Consider the following 16,824-nt stretch of genomic DNA (forward strand, 5'->3'; position numbering starts at 1 on the left):
AGAAACTTGACTGGTGTTTAATGCAACTTACTATTCCATGATCAGAATGATATCATTCTTTGTTTCAAAAGCATCATACAGCTGGATGAGATTTGTATGATTCAGCTGATTCATGACTTGGATCTCATTCTTAACTTCCTCCTGTTAACCAATAATAATGCACATAATGTCAAAAACAAATCAAGTGAATCACAGCGGAAACAACTGATAATATCCTGGAAGGGATATACCTTCTGCTTAGCTGCTCTAGTTTTAATAATTTTGGCTGCTAAGGTGAGGCCTGTAGCCTTTTCAATACATTTGTGTACTTGTCCAAATCGTCCCCTGTAATAAATAGACACAAAATTACTAAGATATTTCAAGCCATTGCAACTTATTTGCTTAAATGAAGTTTGCACAAAAGGGGTATTTATATTTTCCAAGAAATTTTAGAAGCATGACTGCATTATCTACATATGATAGCCTTGTGAGTCAGTTACTTGATTAGTCACCAAAGGCTTGGTCCATTGAGCTGAAGACTTCCAATCCAAATATGACAATTAAAATAGTTAAATTCAACTAATTAAACTACATTTGCTATGTTCATTTAGTAGATGCAATGTTACTATGATGATTTGTTGCAGTTAACAAAATGGTTTACTGATGTCCTGAGGCCTGGTCCACAGATGATTGCAGACTCACAGCAATGACTGTAAACTCTGAAATCCTAATTCTGAGTATCTAGGAACAATAAATGTTGGACTGTCCAACGATGCCCATTGGAGTAAATGATATATCATTAACTTCCCGACTCATTGTGGGGAAAGATGACGTGTGCCAAAGTTAGAACTGTGTCCGATACCTCTTTAGCAATTTAAATCTTTAGATAAACTTTAAGCAGAACTGACCCTCCGAGGACTTGAGATTTCTGTATTGTATAGTAATTGCTGAGCTGTGCTACATTCGTTGAGACAATCCGATGTTCAAATGGAGCAGGTGGAGCAGGACCATCATCTAAACCAGAAAAGATAAAACAAGCAAAAATTTTGGCACATGGATCTGTTGCAACCATTATACAACATTAAGAAGTTGACATTAACACTTTATATATTGTACTATTATAGATTGAGAAGGAAACAATGAATGAGTGACTTGTATTTTACATTGTTACACCTATTACTATGACACAGAGTAAAACATTGGCTCATTGGAACCATGGCAGCTCTCAAGAAATGAATCCTATCAAGCCCATTCTCTCCTCTTTATTTACTTGTAACCCTGTATCTATCATTGATGCTGACATGGAGATAGTTAAGACCTTCAGATTCCTAAGTGTTAACATTACCATAACTTGTCCTGGTCCAACCACATAAGGCTAAGAAAATTCTGCACGCCCCCACTGACCCTCAATAACTTTTATGGATGAACCTTTGAAAACATCCTATCTGGATGCTTCACAGGTTGGTATGGCAACTACTTTCTTTGCCCAAGACTGCAAAGTATTACAGAGAGCTGTGGACACAGCTTCATCCATCACAAAAACCAGCCTCCCCTCCATGGAGTCTGCCTGCAGCCAACATAATCAAAGACAATTCTCTGGTCTGGACATTCTCAATTCTTCCCATTTCCATCAGGCAGATATAAACTCTTGAACATATGTGCTATCAGGCTCAAAGACAGCTTCTATTCCACTGTTAGAAGACCACTGAATTGATCTCTATAAGTCAAGGATGCATAATTGAATATTTAATCTACTTTGTCGAGGCTCTTCCACCTTATTGTGCTGTTTCACTGCACTTGCTCTGTAATTGTTACACAATATCTGTTCTTGCCTTTCCTCTTGTACTATCACGCTATCTTGATGTACTTTAGCTTTGAAATGAGCTGTATGGACGGCATGCAAAACAAAGTTCTATGCTGTACCTTGGTACCTTATTCCTTCTCACGTGCCCATCTGCTCACTTTTGCTTCTATTGCCTACACTAAGGGATAATTTGCAGTGGATAATCAACCAACTCTGGGCAGTGGGATGGAGATACATCTCTACCAAAGGAGGTGTGGAGGTGTAAGGCACTCTTTCCCTCCACTAGTCTACAGGTCACCCTTGGGCAAGGTGTAGAACTTGTTTAGCAGCACCGTCCGCCTACTAGGGTCATGTCAAGCCATGGAAGCAGGTGGTGGATGACCAAATGAGCAGCTGGTGCATATCACAACTTCTGGTTATGTGACCACTGACCCCAAGCAGGCAGTCTCTGAAGAGTATTGATAATGGCTGGAGTCCTGTAAGGACACTGCCCAGAAGAAGGCAATGGCAAACCACTTCTATAGAAAAATTTGCCATGAACAATCATGGTCGTGGAAGGACCACGATCACCCACATCATACGATGCGGCACATAATGAACGAACAAATTCTCCATCTGTCTTGGATTTAGTTTTATCATTAACTTTAAAATGAGACGGAATGTGAAGTGATTAGGGCACTGCATATAACACAATCCTACTGTAAGGTATGTTCCACATTAACACATTTGGCATTACCCCTCTTTCCACTGCTTCATCAATGGCTCTGATTTTAACCCACAGTATGAAGTGCTGGATAGTAAACAATAGGCACACTACAAACACCCAAACCTCGGTAAAGTGAGCATCAAGAAATGTAAGTCAATTGTTGACACTTAAAACACACGGGCAAGGAATTTTGGTGATTTTAGGTTTAGATGCACACAAATTTTCTTCACTGCACTCTTTTTCTTTGTGATTTTAGAGGAAAGAGTGAATGTTCTTAGAGAGGGTACTCATAGTGTTTACTTGATTTTGAAATTAATTTGGGTTTGGCATTCAATTTATACTCAAAAACATTAATATTAGTATCCTGTTTAAGTACTAACCCTGAATTGGATATGTGACAATTGGTTGGCCAGAAAGTACTTCATTTGAAAACTGAGTGCATTCATTATTGGGGCCTGACTTAAGACCATAAGACATAGGAGCAGAATTAGGCCATCTGGCCCATCAAGTCTGTTCCGCCATTCAATCATAGCTGATCCTTTTTTTTCTCCTCCTCAACCCCAGTTCCCAACCTTCTCCCTGTAATCTTTGATGCCATGTCCAATCAAGAACCTATCAATCTCTGCCTTAAATACACCCAACGACCTGGCCTCCACAGCTGCATTTGGCAACAAATATCACAAATTCACCACCCTCTGGCTAAAGAAGTTTCTCCACATCTCTCTATCCTGAGGCTGTGCCCTCTTGTCCTAGACTCTTCCATCATGGGAAACATCCTTTCAACATCTACTCTGTCTAGGCCTTTCAACATTCAAAAGTTTTCAGTGAAAGCCCCCTCATCCTTCTAAATTCTAGCATGTACAGACAGAGGGCCATCAAACATTCCTTGTATGATAATCCTTGCATTCCTGGAATCATCCTTGTGAACCTCTTCTGAACCTTCTCCAATGCCAGCACATTTTTTCTTAGATGAGGAGCCCAGAGCAGCTCACAATACTCAAAGTGAAGTGTCACCAGTACCTAATAAAGCCTCAGCATCACATCCCTGCTCTTGTATTCCTAGTCCTCTTGAAATAAATACTAACATTGCATTTGCCATCCTCACCACCAACTCAACCTGCAAGTTAACCTTTAGGGTGTTTTACACAAGGACTCCCAAGTCTCTTTGCATCTCAGATTTTTGGATTTTCTCCCCATTTATAAAATAGTCCGCACATTTATTTCTACTACCAAAGTGCATGACCATGCATTTTCCAACATTGTATTTCATTTGCCACTTCTTGCCCATTCTCCTAATCTGTCTAAGTCCTCTGCATCCTACCTGTTTCCTCAACACTACCTGCCCCTCCACCAATCTTTATATCATCTGTAAAGGGCAACAAAGCCATCTATTCTATCATCGAAATCATTGATATGCAGCATAGAAAGAAGTGGTCCCAACACCGACCCCTGCAGAACACCTCTAGTCACTGGCATCCAGCCAGAAAATGATCCATTTATTCCCACTCACTGCCTCCTACCAATCAGCCAATGCTCTAACCATGTCAGTAACTCTCCCGTAGTACCATGGGCTCTTGACTTGGTAAACAGCCTCATGTGTGGCACCTTGTTAAAGGCCTTCTGAAAGTCCAAATATACTATATACAACATCCACTGCATCCTCTTTATCTATCCTACTTGTAATCTCCTCAAAGAATTCCAACAGGTTCAACAGGCAAGATTTTCCCTGAAGGAAACCATGCTGACTTTGACTTATTTTCTCCCATGTCAGCAAGTACTCCATCACCTCATCCTTAACAATTGACTCTAACATCTTCCCAACCACTGAGATCAGGCTAACTGCTTTATAATATCCTTTCTGCTGCCTTCCTACTTTCTTAAAGAGTGGAGTAACATTTGCAATATTCCAGTCCTCTGGCACCATGCCAGAGTCCAATGATTTTTGAAAGATCATTTCTAATGCCACCACAACCTCTAATGCTACCTCTTTCAGAACCCTAGGGTGCAGTTCATCTGGTTCAGGTGACTTGTGTACCTTTGGGTCTTTCAGCTTTTTGAGCACCTTCTCCCTTGTAATAGTAACTGCACCCACTTCTCTTCCTTCACACACTATAACTTCAGGCAGACTGCTGATGTCTTCCCTAGTGAAAACTGACGCAAAATACTCATTTAGTTCTACTTGTCCCCCATTATTATTTCTCCTGCCTCATTTTCTAGTGGTCCTACATCCTCTCTCATTTCTCTTTAATTTTTAAAATACTTGAAAAAACTTTTACTATCCACTTTGATATTATTTGCTAGCTTGCTTTCATATTTCATTTTTCCCTTCTAAGGATTTTTGTTGTTTTCTGTAGGTTTTTAAAACCTTCCTAATCCTCTATATTCCCACAAATTTTGCTTTGCTATTTTCCCCTTTCTTTTGCTTTTACAATTGTTTTGACTTCCCTTGTCAGTCATGATTGTACTATTTTACCATTTGAGTATTTATTCATTTCTGGAATACATATGTCCTGCATGTTTCTCATTTCTTCCCAGAAACTCACACCATTGCTGCTCTGCTGACATCCCTGCCAGCAGCTCCTTCCAATTTACTTTGGCCAACTCCTCTCTCAGACCACTGTAATTTCCCTTACTCCACTGAAATACTGCTACATCGGACTTTACTGTCTCCCTATCTGTAGGTACAGAGGAGATGTCAAGGGTAAGTTTTTTTTTTGCAGAAAGCGGTGAGGGCGTGGAATGGGCTGCCGGCGACTGTGGTGGAGGCGGATACAATAGGGTCTTTTTAAGAGGCTCCTGGATAGATACATGGAGCTTAGAAAAATTGAGGGCTATGGGTAACCCGAGGTAATTTCTAAAGTAAGTACGTGCATATTTGACACAGCATTGTGGGCTGAAGGGCCTGTATTGTGTTGTAGGTTTTCTATGTTCCTATGAAATTTCAAGTTGAACTCAATCATATTGTGATCACTGGCTTCTGAAGTTCTTTACCTTAAGCTCCCTAATCACCTCAGGTTCATTACATAATAACCAATCAGTATAGCTGATCCCCTAATAGGCTCAATGACAAACTGCTCTAAAAAGCTATCTCTTAGGCTTTCAACAAACTCACTCTCTTGAGATCCATTACCAACCTGACTTTCCCAATCGACCTGCATGTTAAAATCTCCCATGACTACCATAACGTTGCCCTTTTGACTCGCCTTTTCTATTTCCTGATGTAACCTGTGGGTCACCTCCTAGCCACTGTTGGGAGGCCTGTATATAACTGTCATCAAGGTCGTTTTACCCTTGCAGTTTCTTAACTCAACCCACAAGGATTTAATATCTTCCGATCCTATGTCACATCTTTCTACTGATTTAAAGCCATTCTTTACCAGTAGAGCCACACCACCCCCTCTGCCTACCTTCTTATCCCTCCGATACAATGTGTAACCTCGGACATTCAGCTCCCAACTAGAACCATCCTTCAGCCACGATTCAGTGATATCTCCAACAACATACCTGGCAATCTATAATAGTGCAACAAGATCATCCACCTTATTTCTTATACTACATGCACTTCGATACAACACCTTGAGTACCGTGCTTGCTATCCTTTCTGATTCTGCATCCTTGATGTTTTGATACTCAGCCTGTTAGTTGCAACTAAGTCCCATTGCCTACCTGCCCTTCCTGATAGTCTGACTGCAGGCTATCTTTACTTTTTTACCATCCGTCTTATCCTGAGTTCCTTCACTCCGATTCCCACCCCTCTGCCAAATTATTTTAAATTCTCCCCGACAACTCTGACAAACCTGCTGCAAAAATATTGGACCCCCTCGGGTTCAGGTACAACCCGTCACTTTTGAACACGTCATAACTCCCCCAGAAGAGATCTCAATGATCCAAGAACCTGAAGCCCTGCTCCCTGCACCTGCTTCTCAACCACACATTTATCTGCCAAATCATCCTGTTTCTACCCTCACTGGCACATTTCTACCCTGACTGGTGACTTACCTGCCATCCCCTACACTTGTTTGGCTGCAGACGAGCTGATAGCTATTAATCATGCCCTCGGTATATTCTGACTGAATCTATAGTTATCCAAAAGTAGGAGTGACTGAATTTGATTATCAGTCATCTAAAATGCAACATCTGCAGGCTGTTAGGCTGGTTACCTTGTCAGGCCTCCCTAGTGTTGCTAATTGCCCATCTCTGTCCACTGATGTTGAGAAGAGTCAACGGCTGATGTCTGCTTTCACCTTGTACTTGTGTATGTGCATTTGGGCATCCACCCAAATTGTCAACAGTAAATAAAAGAAACCCCCCGTTTCAACTCTTTTCATTTTCTTTCTTTCTCAGCTGCTGGGCTGCTTACTCTTTCTGTCTATATAACATTGACTTATTTTAGTCTGTCTGCACTTGAGATTTTACAGTTATGTAATCCAGGATTGTGTGTACTCACTCCTTTTCATCTCCTTTGAACTTAGAAATTGCGTGTGTACAGGTAAGGACTTTAGAAGATAACTATAATTATAATATAAACATATTTTGGATCCGATCTAATATTAGATTGTGGTGCAGAGGTGAACTAGTCTCAATCTCCTTATCTTCAAAATCAGAATGGTTTTGCTGCCTAATTTACTTTTCATTGGCTTAGCATTGACACTGCCTTGCATTGACATACATTGTCCTGAGCTCTGATCTTCAAACAATAGGATATACAGGGCTCTACTTGCCAATCACGATGTGGGCTCTCTCTTCAGTTTTTTGTACCACCTGATTAGTTTCTTGCTGTTTGGCAGCGGACGTTGTTGTATCTTGATGTAGGGTTTTCTCTGATGTGCTCTCCTGGCTGCAGTCTTTTTCCTCCACTCTGCTCTTTTTGCTGTCATTGTTCACCAGGTCTTCCCTGGTTCCCCTTTTGCTGGAAGTGCTCAGATCCTTGTCTTTCTGTTGTTCAATATTTTCAGATATCTCTGCTTCAGGTTCTGCTGCTGCTGGTAGTAAAGAACTGACTTCCCTTTCACTCTCTCCGCATCTATTGCAAGTTAAAGAGTACATTTTAATATTCAGAAATAAGTCAATTAAAAATGTATATTCCACTATTTGATAGTGTTCCTGCTCTTTATATTAATCCTACATTGTTTTCTCCTCATTTTCACATCAACCAACCCTTGCCCTCCACTTCACCTCCCCCATCCCCAGATTCTATCACTCACGTACATATTAGGAGCAATTTACCCTCTCTAACTGAATCACCAAATGGTGCAATTTTGTGATGTGAAACAAAACTACAGAATCCTGGAGAAACTCATGTGGCCACAGTGAGAATGTACAAACTACATTACCACTGCCATTTTCTTCAGAGCCCTTTAAAAATGGCTTGAGCACTCTGGTTGCCTGTAGGTTAATTGACAAATGTAAGCTAAGGATTAACTTTAATTAGCTATTTTTTTTTGCCACTTCTACATCAAAACATGCAGTGAAATGTGTTGCTTTGCATTAATGGTCAACATAGTCCGAGGATGTGCTGGGGGCAGCTGGCAAGTGCCTCCATGTTTCTGGTGTCAACAAAGTATGCCCACAACTTGCTAACCTTGACCCGTACATCTTTGGAATGTGGGAGAGAACCGGAGCACCCAGAAGAACCCCACGTGGGGCTTTGTAGAACTGCGGCAGAAAATGAACCCCAATCGTGATCACAGGCACTGGAAAGTGTTATGTTAGCCACTACACTACCATGCCCAATGTAAATTACTCCCCAGCTTAAGTTAATGGTAAAAAGAATAAGTCAATTCAAGTTCACTGTCATGTGACCATAAGTACAGTGAGATACAGGTCCAGTGAAAAACTTGCTTGCAGCAGCATCACAAGCACATAGAATGGGCAGAGAACGGAGGTGAGAGAAATTAAGCTGCAGAAGAACAGGGAAATAATGAGCTGGGGAATGAAGTGATGGGATTGCTTCCCCAAATGCAAGTATAGACCCGGTGGCTTAAATGGCCTCCTGCTGCATTATTAAAAGCATGAGATAAGCACAGCTTTTACATCTACTTCAATTTTGGACTTAAATTGATCACTATATATACCACATTGAGATTCATTTTCTTGCAGGCATTTACAAGGAAAAAAGAAATACAATAGAATTTCATGAAAAAAAAACTACGCATAAACAAAGACTGACTAACGTCCAATGTGTAAAGCAAGGCAAACTGTCCAAATAAAAAAACGATAGTGATAACAAGCATTGTAAAAAGGCCTTGAAAGTGAGCTTGTAGGTCAGAGAATCAGTTCAGAATAGTGGTGATTGAAGTTATCCATGCTGGTTGTAGGGTGTCTGCAACTACCAGGTATAACTGTTTCTGAACCTGGTGGTGTGGGACCTGAGGCTACTGTACCTCCTGCCTGGTAGTAGAGAGAAGAGCAGATGGCCTGGATGGTGGAGGTCTTTGATGATGGGTGCTACTTTCTTGTGGCAGGGTTCCATGTAAATAGTGGAGCGAGCTTTGCCTGTGATGGACTAGGCTGTCTCCCGCACTATCTGTAGTGTTTTCCCTTCCTGGTCATTGGTGTTCCCTGGATATTCCCCAATAACCTGCGGTTTCACCCTCAGCAGATTATAAAATGAGCTATCATGCATACATCCTACCTACCTGATGCTATGTTTTGTAAATACATAAACTAATTGAAAGAAAAGCACAGGAACAAATGTGTCTACTTAATTTTACTTTAGTGAGGTGCTCACATTTGACGTGGTGGCATAACGACATATGCCATTCACATACTTTTACATATAACACATAAAATGAATTATGTAAACAACAAAGAATACTTAATAAACAATATATATACAATGTGACTCAAATATTACTGAAATATCCACAGCTAGTAAATTTTAAGTTGTTCCATTCAGGCCTAAAGATTTAGTCGCTGTGAAGGATTTCTTACTCTTGTGGGATAACATCTTCCCCAGTTGGGGGGAAGGGAGGGTCACTTTGCTTGGCAAAAGAGACTTGTGGCTGTGAAACAAGTCAGGTTCTGGGGCTTCCTCTGTGGTGGTTGTAGGAGTTGTCTTTGTGATTGCAGGAAATGGTTCTGACAGCTCTGGATAACTTTCTTCTCTAACAATTTGCTCGTCTTCCTCAACTGAACAATGTGGCTTGTTAGTTACTGCATGTCACATTTACGAATGTCATTCCCATAGGAATTATCATTTCTCCAGTGTACATTCTTAGTTGGATATCTGCAGGCTTCTGTTCAGTATCTTTGAAATGCTGTCCAAACTCATTTTGTGAAATGACTAAAACAGCTGAACCAGTGTCCAATTCCATCTTAATTAATTTACCATTCACTTCTGGTGTAAGCCATATTGCTTGTCTTCACATTATTAATCTCAAAGCTAGCCAGTCCTGTGTCACTCTCATCATCATCAGGTTTTTCATCAACAGTATGCAGATTGGTGCTCTTTCTGAAACTGCAATTTGACTTTTTATCTTTTTCTCTTCCCTAGGCAGTCCAATTATTTTTGTATGCCCAGCACTATCTCTGTATGTGAACCTACGTTGTTACATTTTCTGCAATTTTCTTCTTTAAACCTGCATTGGTCAGGATTATGTGAGTCCCTGCCAGAATGGTAACACAATTTACTTGGCCAAGCTGGTTTTTGTTTAGACATTGACGTTTTGTTCACACTCCAGGACTGCAACTCAATTGCCCCTCTAGCTGCTGTTTCCATTGATACAGTGATTTCAACTGCTCTTTTCAATGAGAGTTGTGTTTTAATAAGGAGCTATTTTTGAATGCTTTGTTGTAAGATTCCACAGATTATCAGTGTCCCATCACTGAACTGACAATGCTTGGACAACTTCTTAAGTTCAGCCATGTAAGCGAAAAAGGACCATCAGTCTTTTGATTCTACTTATGAAACCTAAAGCATTCTGCAATCAGCAAACGTTTTGGTTTAAATGTCCCCACATTACGTTCATAATATCAGCAAAGCTCATTTTGGCTGGTTTGGTTAGAGCAGTCAAACTTCTAAGTAAACATGTATGCTCTTTCACCAATTGCACTCAGCAGAACTGGCACTCATTTCTCATCAGCTATTCCATTTGCTTCAAAATACTGCTCACTCTGTTCAGTATACATCAGTCAGTTATGTGTTGTGCAAACCAATGCATCTATTTTTCCTGTGCAGCCAATCATTTCTGTTTTTTATTTATGATTACTATCACCCAGTATTCACTGTTTATGAGCCTGTGGATTTATTCTGTTTTCTACCTTTTTTTTTAACTTGACCATCTCTGTCCCCTTCCAAAAATTATGTACAGAGCCCTTAATTTAACTTGAAAGTCTTTCCTTTCAAAGAAAAAATATGTTGCACTTCAACAGGTAGGCAGTCATCGCAGGTTAAACCTACCTCATTGCCACTGTTATGAATTCTGCTCCAAAAATAAATGAAAAAAAAACGCAGGAGCCCAGGAAAATATGTCTACTTAGTGTTTCTTTCAGTATATGACATGGTGGCATAATGGCATATGCCATTCACATACTTTTACATATAACCCATAACAATGAAGAATGTTGAAGCAAACAGCATATTTACAATATTACTCAAATATTATAAAATACTAAATACACACCTGACTTCCACTTACTACTTGCCCTTTTCATATATAAAAATAATTTATCCCACTTCTCCATCTCTCCCTTTCCAAATCCTCTCAAATTTACGTTACCTTAGTGTCAAATGCATTAAAAATATATTTCTGCCAGTAAACAAACTGTTGATGCTTACTGGGAATTTTGTTTGCTTTCAAAATTTGACTAAATTATGCTATTTAAAAAAGTGAATTCATAGGAGATTGTAGAAAGGAACTTTGCTTTCATTTCTTTCCTTTGCTTTTCTCCCATCTTTCCTCATGAGTGTCAGTAATTGAAATGCTCGTAAGACAACTTCAATTATGTTATTGTGTATTGTGTAATATTTATAATGCTGCTTAAAAATCTTACTTGGGACAAAATATTTTTACAAATTGGGAAACAATTAATTTTAGCATAATTAATTATAGCATAATTAATTTTAAGCATTCATCAACAAATTAAGCTTATGATTTATTTACAGATGGTTTCTTCACTACCATATGAATTCTTTCCATATTGAAATATTATTTATGTATTTCTAATGTATTTCCATTAAAATATTTTTGGGATATGGGAGAGTGGCCCACTGCAAAATAAATGTGTGCATTTGACTGGACAAATTGTAGCAGGATTCCTGTTACCAATTCTAGAGTAGAACATACTTCATCCCAACGGGGATGAGGTTTGTCACCATGGAATGGTTATCTATTGCTTTACAGGTAAGGGAATTAGGATAAATATTCATGATTAATCTGAAAATACTCAGTGTACTGGGAGATACAATCAATATTAGGATTTGTGTCTGTGGTAGCAGTTCTGGGTGATCACATTGTTGAAGAGTCGGAGGGTAACAGAGATCACAAAGTGGGAGCAGTGAGAGAGAGTATCACTGGGAGTGGGTTATATAGCTGAGAGTGTAGAATATAGCTATTACAAAAAGGAGAGATTGGGAAGTGAAGGTGATCAAGGAGGATTTCAAAGGTTAAAGTTCAAAGACCATCTGGTGGTGGTGGCATCCGGTAGTCTCGCGAGACCATGGATCTGCTCCTGGAATGGTTTCCTGGGCGCAGGCCTGGGCAAGATTGTGTGGAAGACTGGCAGTTGCCCATGCAGCGAGTCTCCCCTCTCCACGACACCGATGTTGTCCAAGGGAAGGGCAAGGGTGACACAGCTTGGCACCAGTGTCATCGCAGGAGTTGCCAGAAAGAGGTTGAAGGCAACATCAGACTGCCTTAGGGACTCCAGCTCCGGATTTCTCCCCAGGGTTTACTCCAGAAGCCTTTCCCATGAGTGGGTATGGTCGCAAGGCAGCGGAGGTTTGAAATCAGAGTTTTCCCTCTCTTAGATGGACTGCCTTCCCAGGCTGACGAGCTCCATCTACCCGAAAAAGACCATCTATTATCAAAGTATTTATACTATAGACAACCTTGAGATTCATCTACTTACAGGCTGCCACAAAAGAAGGGAACCCAATAGTCCCCATTAAAAAAAAGACTGTCAAACACCCAAAGTGCTTCACCTTAAACTGGCACTGAAGAGAACGAGTGCAGGTGCACAAAGAATAGTAGATAAGGTGAGGAGTGTGGGCCCCTGATAATGCCTATGCTGAAGATCTGATGAGTGAGAACTTACTATAATATTGGGTGAATTTCCTGGTTGGACGGTCTGATCAGGAAACCCAGAAATAAAAGCTGCCCTTTTAGGAGCTGAAGACATAGGGGAAGAATTAGGCCATTCAGCCCATCATGTCTGAGTTTAAACATACCAATTTAATTGGGTTCCTCTCTAAATTACTGGCTACAATATATTCCAGTATATTAAAATTGGAAAGATTGTTAACGGTGATAAAAGATGCTGGTTCATGTATGGAAAGGGATTCTGTGTTGAGGATTCAGTTATATGAGCAGAGTCAAGAAAAAGATGACAATGTTGGGGTTTGGACAAGGAGATCTCAAGCAATAGTGGAGAAAATTTGGAGGTGTACTCTGAAATAAGTGAAATCCTAATACAGACTAGCGGAACGGCAAAAAGGAGGAATAATTTATGTCGTTATGCAAGAAATCATTCTTAAATAGTTTGATATTCATGGCCCCAGACAGTCCTTCCAGGTGAGGTGACACTTCACCTGTGAGTCGGCTGGTGTGGTATACTGTATCCGGTGCTCCCGGTGTAGCCTTTTATATATTGGCGAGACCTGATGCAGACTGGGAGACCGTTTTGCTGAACACCTACGCTCGGTCCGCCAGAGAAAGCAGGATCTCCCAGTGGCCACACATTTTAATTCCACGTCCCATTCCCATTCTGATATGTCTATCCATGGCCTCCTCTACTGTCAAGATGAAGCCACACTCAGGTTGGAGGAACAACACCTTATATATCGGCTGGGTAGCCTCCAACCTGATGGCATGAACATTGACTTCTCTAACTTCCATTAATGCCCCTCCTCCCCTTCTTACCCCATCCCTGACATATTTAGTTGTTTGCCTGTTCTCCATCTCCCTCAGTGCTTCCCCCCCCCCTTTTTCTCCTGAGGCCTTCCGTCCCATGATCCTTTCCCTTCTCCAGCTCTGTATCACTTCCGCCAATCACCTTTCCAGCTCTTAGCTTCATCCCACCCCCTCCGGTCTTCTCCTATCATTTCGCATTTTCCCCTCCCCCCACTACTTTCAAATCTCTTACTATCTTTCCTTTCAGTTAGTCCTGACGAAGGGTCTCGGCCCGAAATGTCAACAGTGCTTCTCCTTATAGATGCTGCCTGGCCTGCTGTGTTCCACCAGCATTTTGTGTGTGTTGTTTGAATTTCCAGCATCTGCAGATTTCCTCGTGTTTGCTCAAAGAAAAGAGTACTCCATTTGTTATTAGAGAATAAATGTCACAGGCAGAGAATGTTTCAACGGAAGAATGTTTAGGAAATGATGATCACAATGTCAATTGATTTAGAGTGGCCATGGAATAAACAGGACAATTAAATGGTAAAATATTCAACTTAAGGAGAACTAACCCCTGTGATCTGTGAAGGAGTTGGTGAATCATAACTAAAGATTGGCTGGTAAAAGAGTAATGTTAGGAACAGTATTGAGTAAAATCAAGGCATATTCCACAAGAGGGAAAGCAGGAACATCCAAAGCTAGAATTCCCCAGTTTGAGGATAAAAGTGTTAGAATAGAGTCATGGAAAAATACCAGACAGAAACAAGCCCTTTGGCTCATCTAGTCCATGCCAAACCATTTCAATGTTATTGCAAAAAAAATATGATAAATGGCACATTTGGTATGCAGTGTAGAACCAAACTGAATAAAGAAGAACTGATGGGGAATGAATTGAGAATGTATGAAAATACTTTAGCAAATAGCACTAAAGAGACACCAATTCATGGTGAATAGGTAGTCAAAGATAGATGGGATAGATCAAGAAGCAAAAAGGAATGGCTGAGATATGCAATAAACATTTTACATGCCTTCCTAAACTAGGCAAATGCTGATGGGGGATATGATAAAAATAGATTGAGAAAGTGATTAAGAGGACAGCCATGCTGAAAATAGAAAAGTTGCCTGGTATGCATCGTCTGATTTTTTGCTGCTGAGGGAAGTGGGGAAGTAAGGGTGGATTTGGTAGAAGCTTAGTCAAAGACAAGTTTAATGAATGTATTAGAGGTAGACAGCCAGGAGGAAAATTCAAAAGTTAGGTCATTGGCAGCTGAAGACACAGCTACCAAGAGTAAAGCAATTAAACTTGAAAGTGATTAGAAAACTAAAAGTGGAGAAGGATAAATTTTGAGGAGATCTCGTAAGTCAAAAGGAAGGATTATGGAGGATTTTGAAAATAAGGCATTGCTTAACTGAGGGGCAACAGAATAAGTATCTTGTTCATTGTGTGTCTTGAGGTTACAAGAGGGTCGATTAGATTCATGCCGCAAATGCTGCATAAGTGCACTTTCAAAGGCAACTTGATAAAGTACCACATGACCAGCATTAGCTAAATAGAAAGAATATGATTAAAGAGGCAGCAGGAGCATCAATATAAGACTAGTTATGAGGGAGAGATTTTTATCAGCATGGGAAAGAGTAGGAGCATTTTGCTTTATGATGTATTAATGACCTGAACTTACGATAAGTTTATTGCAGTTTTTAAAAAACAACTGAGGAAGTTACATGATTCATGGTAGTAAACCATGGGCAAAATCATTACAGGCTCAGAGGATATAGACAGTCTGAAGAAAAGTGTAAAAGTATGGCAGGTGACAGAACCGATAAGTCATACAGACTATGAGTTGCAATTTTAAAGGGAACAGAAATTCCAGCTCCTGAAATTTCATCTCTAACACATTTACCTTAGATGTTCTTTCATCATCGAGTCAAGAATTCTGACAGCTTATTGAACAGCTCTCTTCAGAAAACAAAATGCAGCAGTTTAAGAATTTTCCTGTCCACTTCTTTCTCAAGAACAAATAGCAATGGGGAATAAGTGCACAATGCCCCATCCCGAAAACAGACATAATTTACCAAAAAAGTTGAAGACAGTTTTGTAAGCACTGCTAGGAATTCATGAGAAAATACATTTAAATAAAATGAGCAGCCTTTTTAAAAATTCCAATAAATAAGCAGAAATAATAGAAGTTACTCTGAGCATGACCTAAAATGTTACCACAACTTTTGTTATGGGCTCAGCTGAACTTTTTGATAGATTAAATTTTTAAAAAGTGGTCAAAGTTGAGAATAATTAGTACCTTTTATAATTTGTTTTATTGGAAACTTCTGAACAATCACTTCTATTGCTGATGTGTGCATCTTTAAGAAGACAATGGCTTGAGTCTGAAGTGAGGTATTGCTAACCATATACAACTACTGTACCAAGGCTTTCATTAGGATTGATATCCAGGCTAACAATTCATGGAACATACAGGAACTACTATTTACAAGGCCTCTTCCTCTTCTACAATTGTGCATCAATGGAAAATTACCGAAGACTGCTAGTGAAACACATCTGAGAGTAGTGAACACAAGTTATACTTTGCTACATTTGCTTTTTTTAAAAAAAATTAAAACAGGGGAAGTTCTATTTTTTCTTGAGCTTAAATGCTGAGAAAAGAAATTACAAGATTTAAGAGGATGTTTATTAAGAATAATTGATAAAAACTTGCTGACTAGAGTCAACAGCTCTTATAGGAACTACCAGTGCTCTATCATTTAAACTTCAGTAATCCTTGGACTTCTGCATGTGTTTTACTGAATGAGAAAGTTTGAGTGCTGCTGAGTGAGAGATGGTGCTACATCTACCACTTGATGTTGGAGGGTTTCTGTGTCTGTAGATTCAGAATTAAAAAGAAAGATAAGTCTTTTTAATATTTCATTCATTTTAATGCTTTTGATTACAGTGGTTTCTGGTTAATTGGAATACATTGTACCCCGTTTAGTTTGGGCCAATTAGCCAAAATTTCATGGAACTGGTTTAAAAAAGACAAGCTGCCATTTAACTGAATAACACATTATGTTCCTAAATGAAATGCAGAATAAATTAGAACACTACCAATATTACTACAGTATAAAACTATAAAACTGTGCATTAGTTCCTAATAGTTATTGACAGAGAATTCATCCGGAGTATGCTGTTGTGTTCTTTTGATTGACTGTAAATGAACAAAATCAATGCCAACATTTAGTGCACTTAATGGATAGCTTTCATTGCTTTCCTGTATGAAGTATTGTCAAAA

At 39.7% G+C, this 16,824-nt stretch overlaps 1 protein-coding gene across 9 annotated transcripts in view; it reads right to left on the reverse strand.

The window, feature by feature from the left end:
- Positions 1-16,824, reverse strand: part of mylk4b (myosin light chain kinase family, member 4b) — a 189,944-nt gene that overhangs the window by 39,814 nt on the left and 133,306 nt on the right. For all 9 annotated transcript variants that reach the window (XR_012095721.1, XM_073024204.1, XM_073024205.1 and 6 more), the window contains 4 exons: positions 7,211-7,512; positions 888-993; positions 231-324; positions 32-141 (listed from right to left, as the gene is read on the reverse strand). Coding sequence is in view for 8 of the 9 variants with exons in the window: in XM_073024204.1 (XP_072880305.1) it covers positions 32-141; positions 231-324; positions 888-993; positions 7,211-7,512 (612 nt within the window). In the remaining variant the exon portion in view is untranslated. The remainder of the gene's footprint in view (positions 1-31; positions 142-230; positions 325-887; positions 994-7,210; positions 7,513-16,824) is intronic.

This window comes from Hemitrygon akajei, chromosome 20 (genome assembly GCF_048418815.1).
Source record: "Hemitrygon akajei chromosome 20, sHemAka1.3, whole genome shotgun sequence".
Classification (NCBI taxonomy): Eukaryota; Metazoa; Chordata; class Chondrichthyes; order Myliobatiformes; family Dasyatidae; genus Hemitrygon; species Hemitrygon akajei.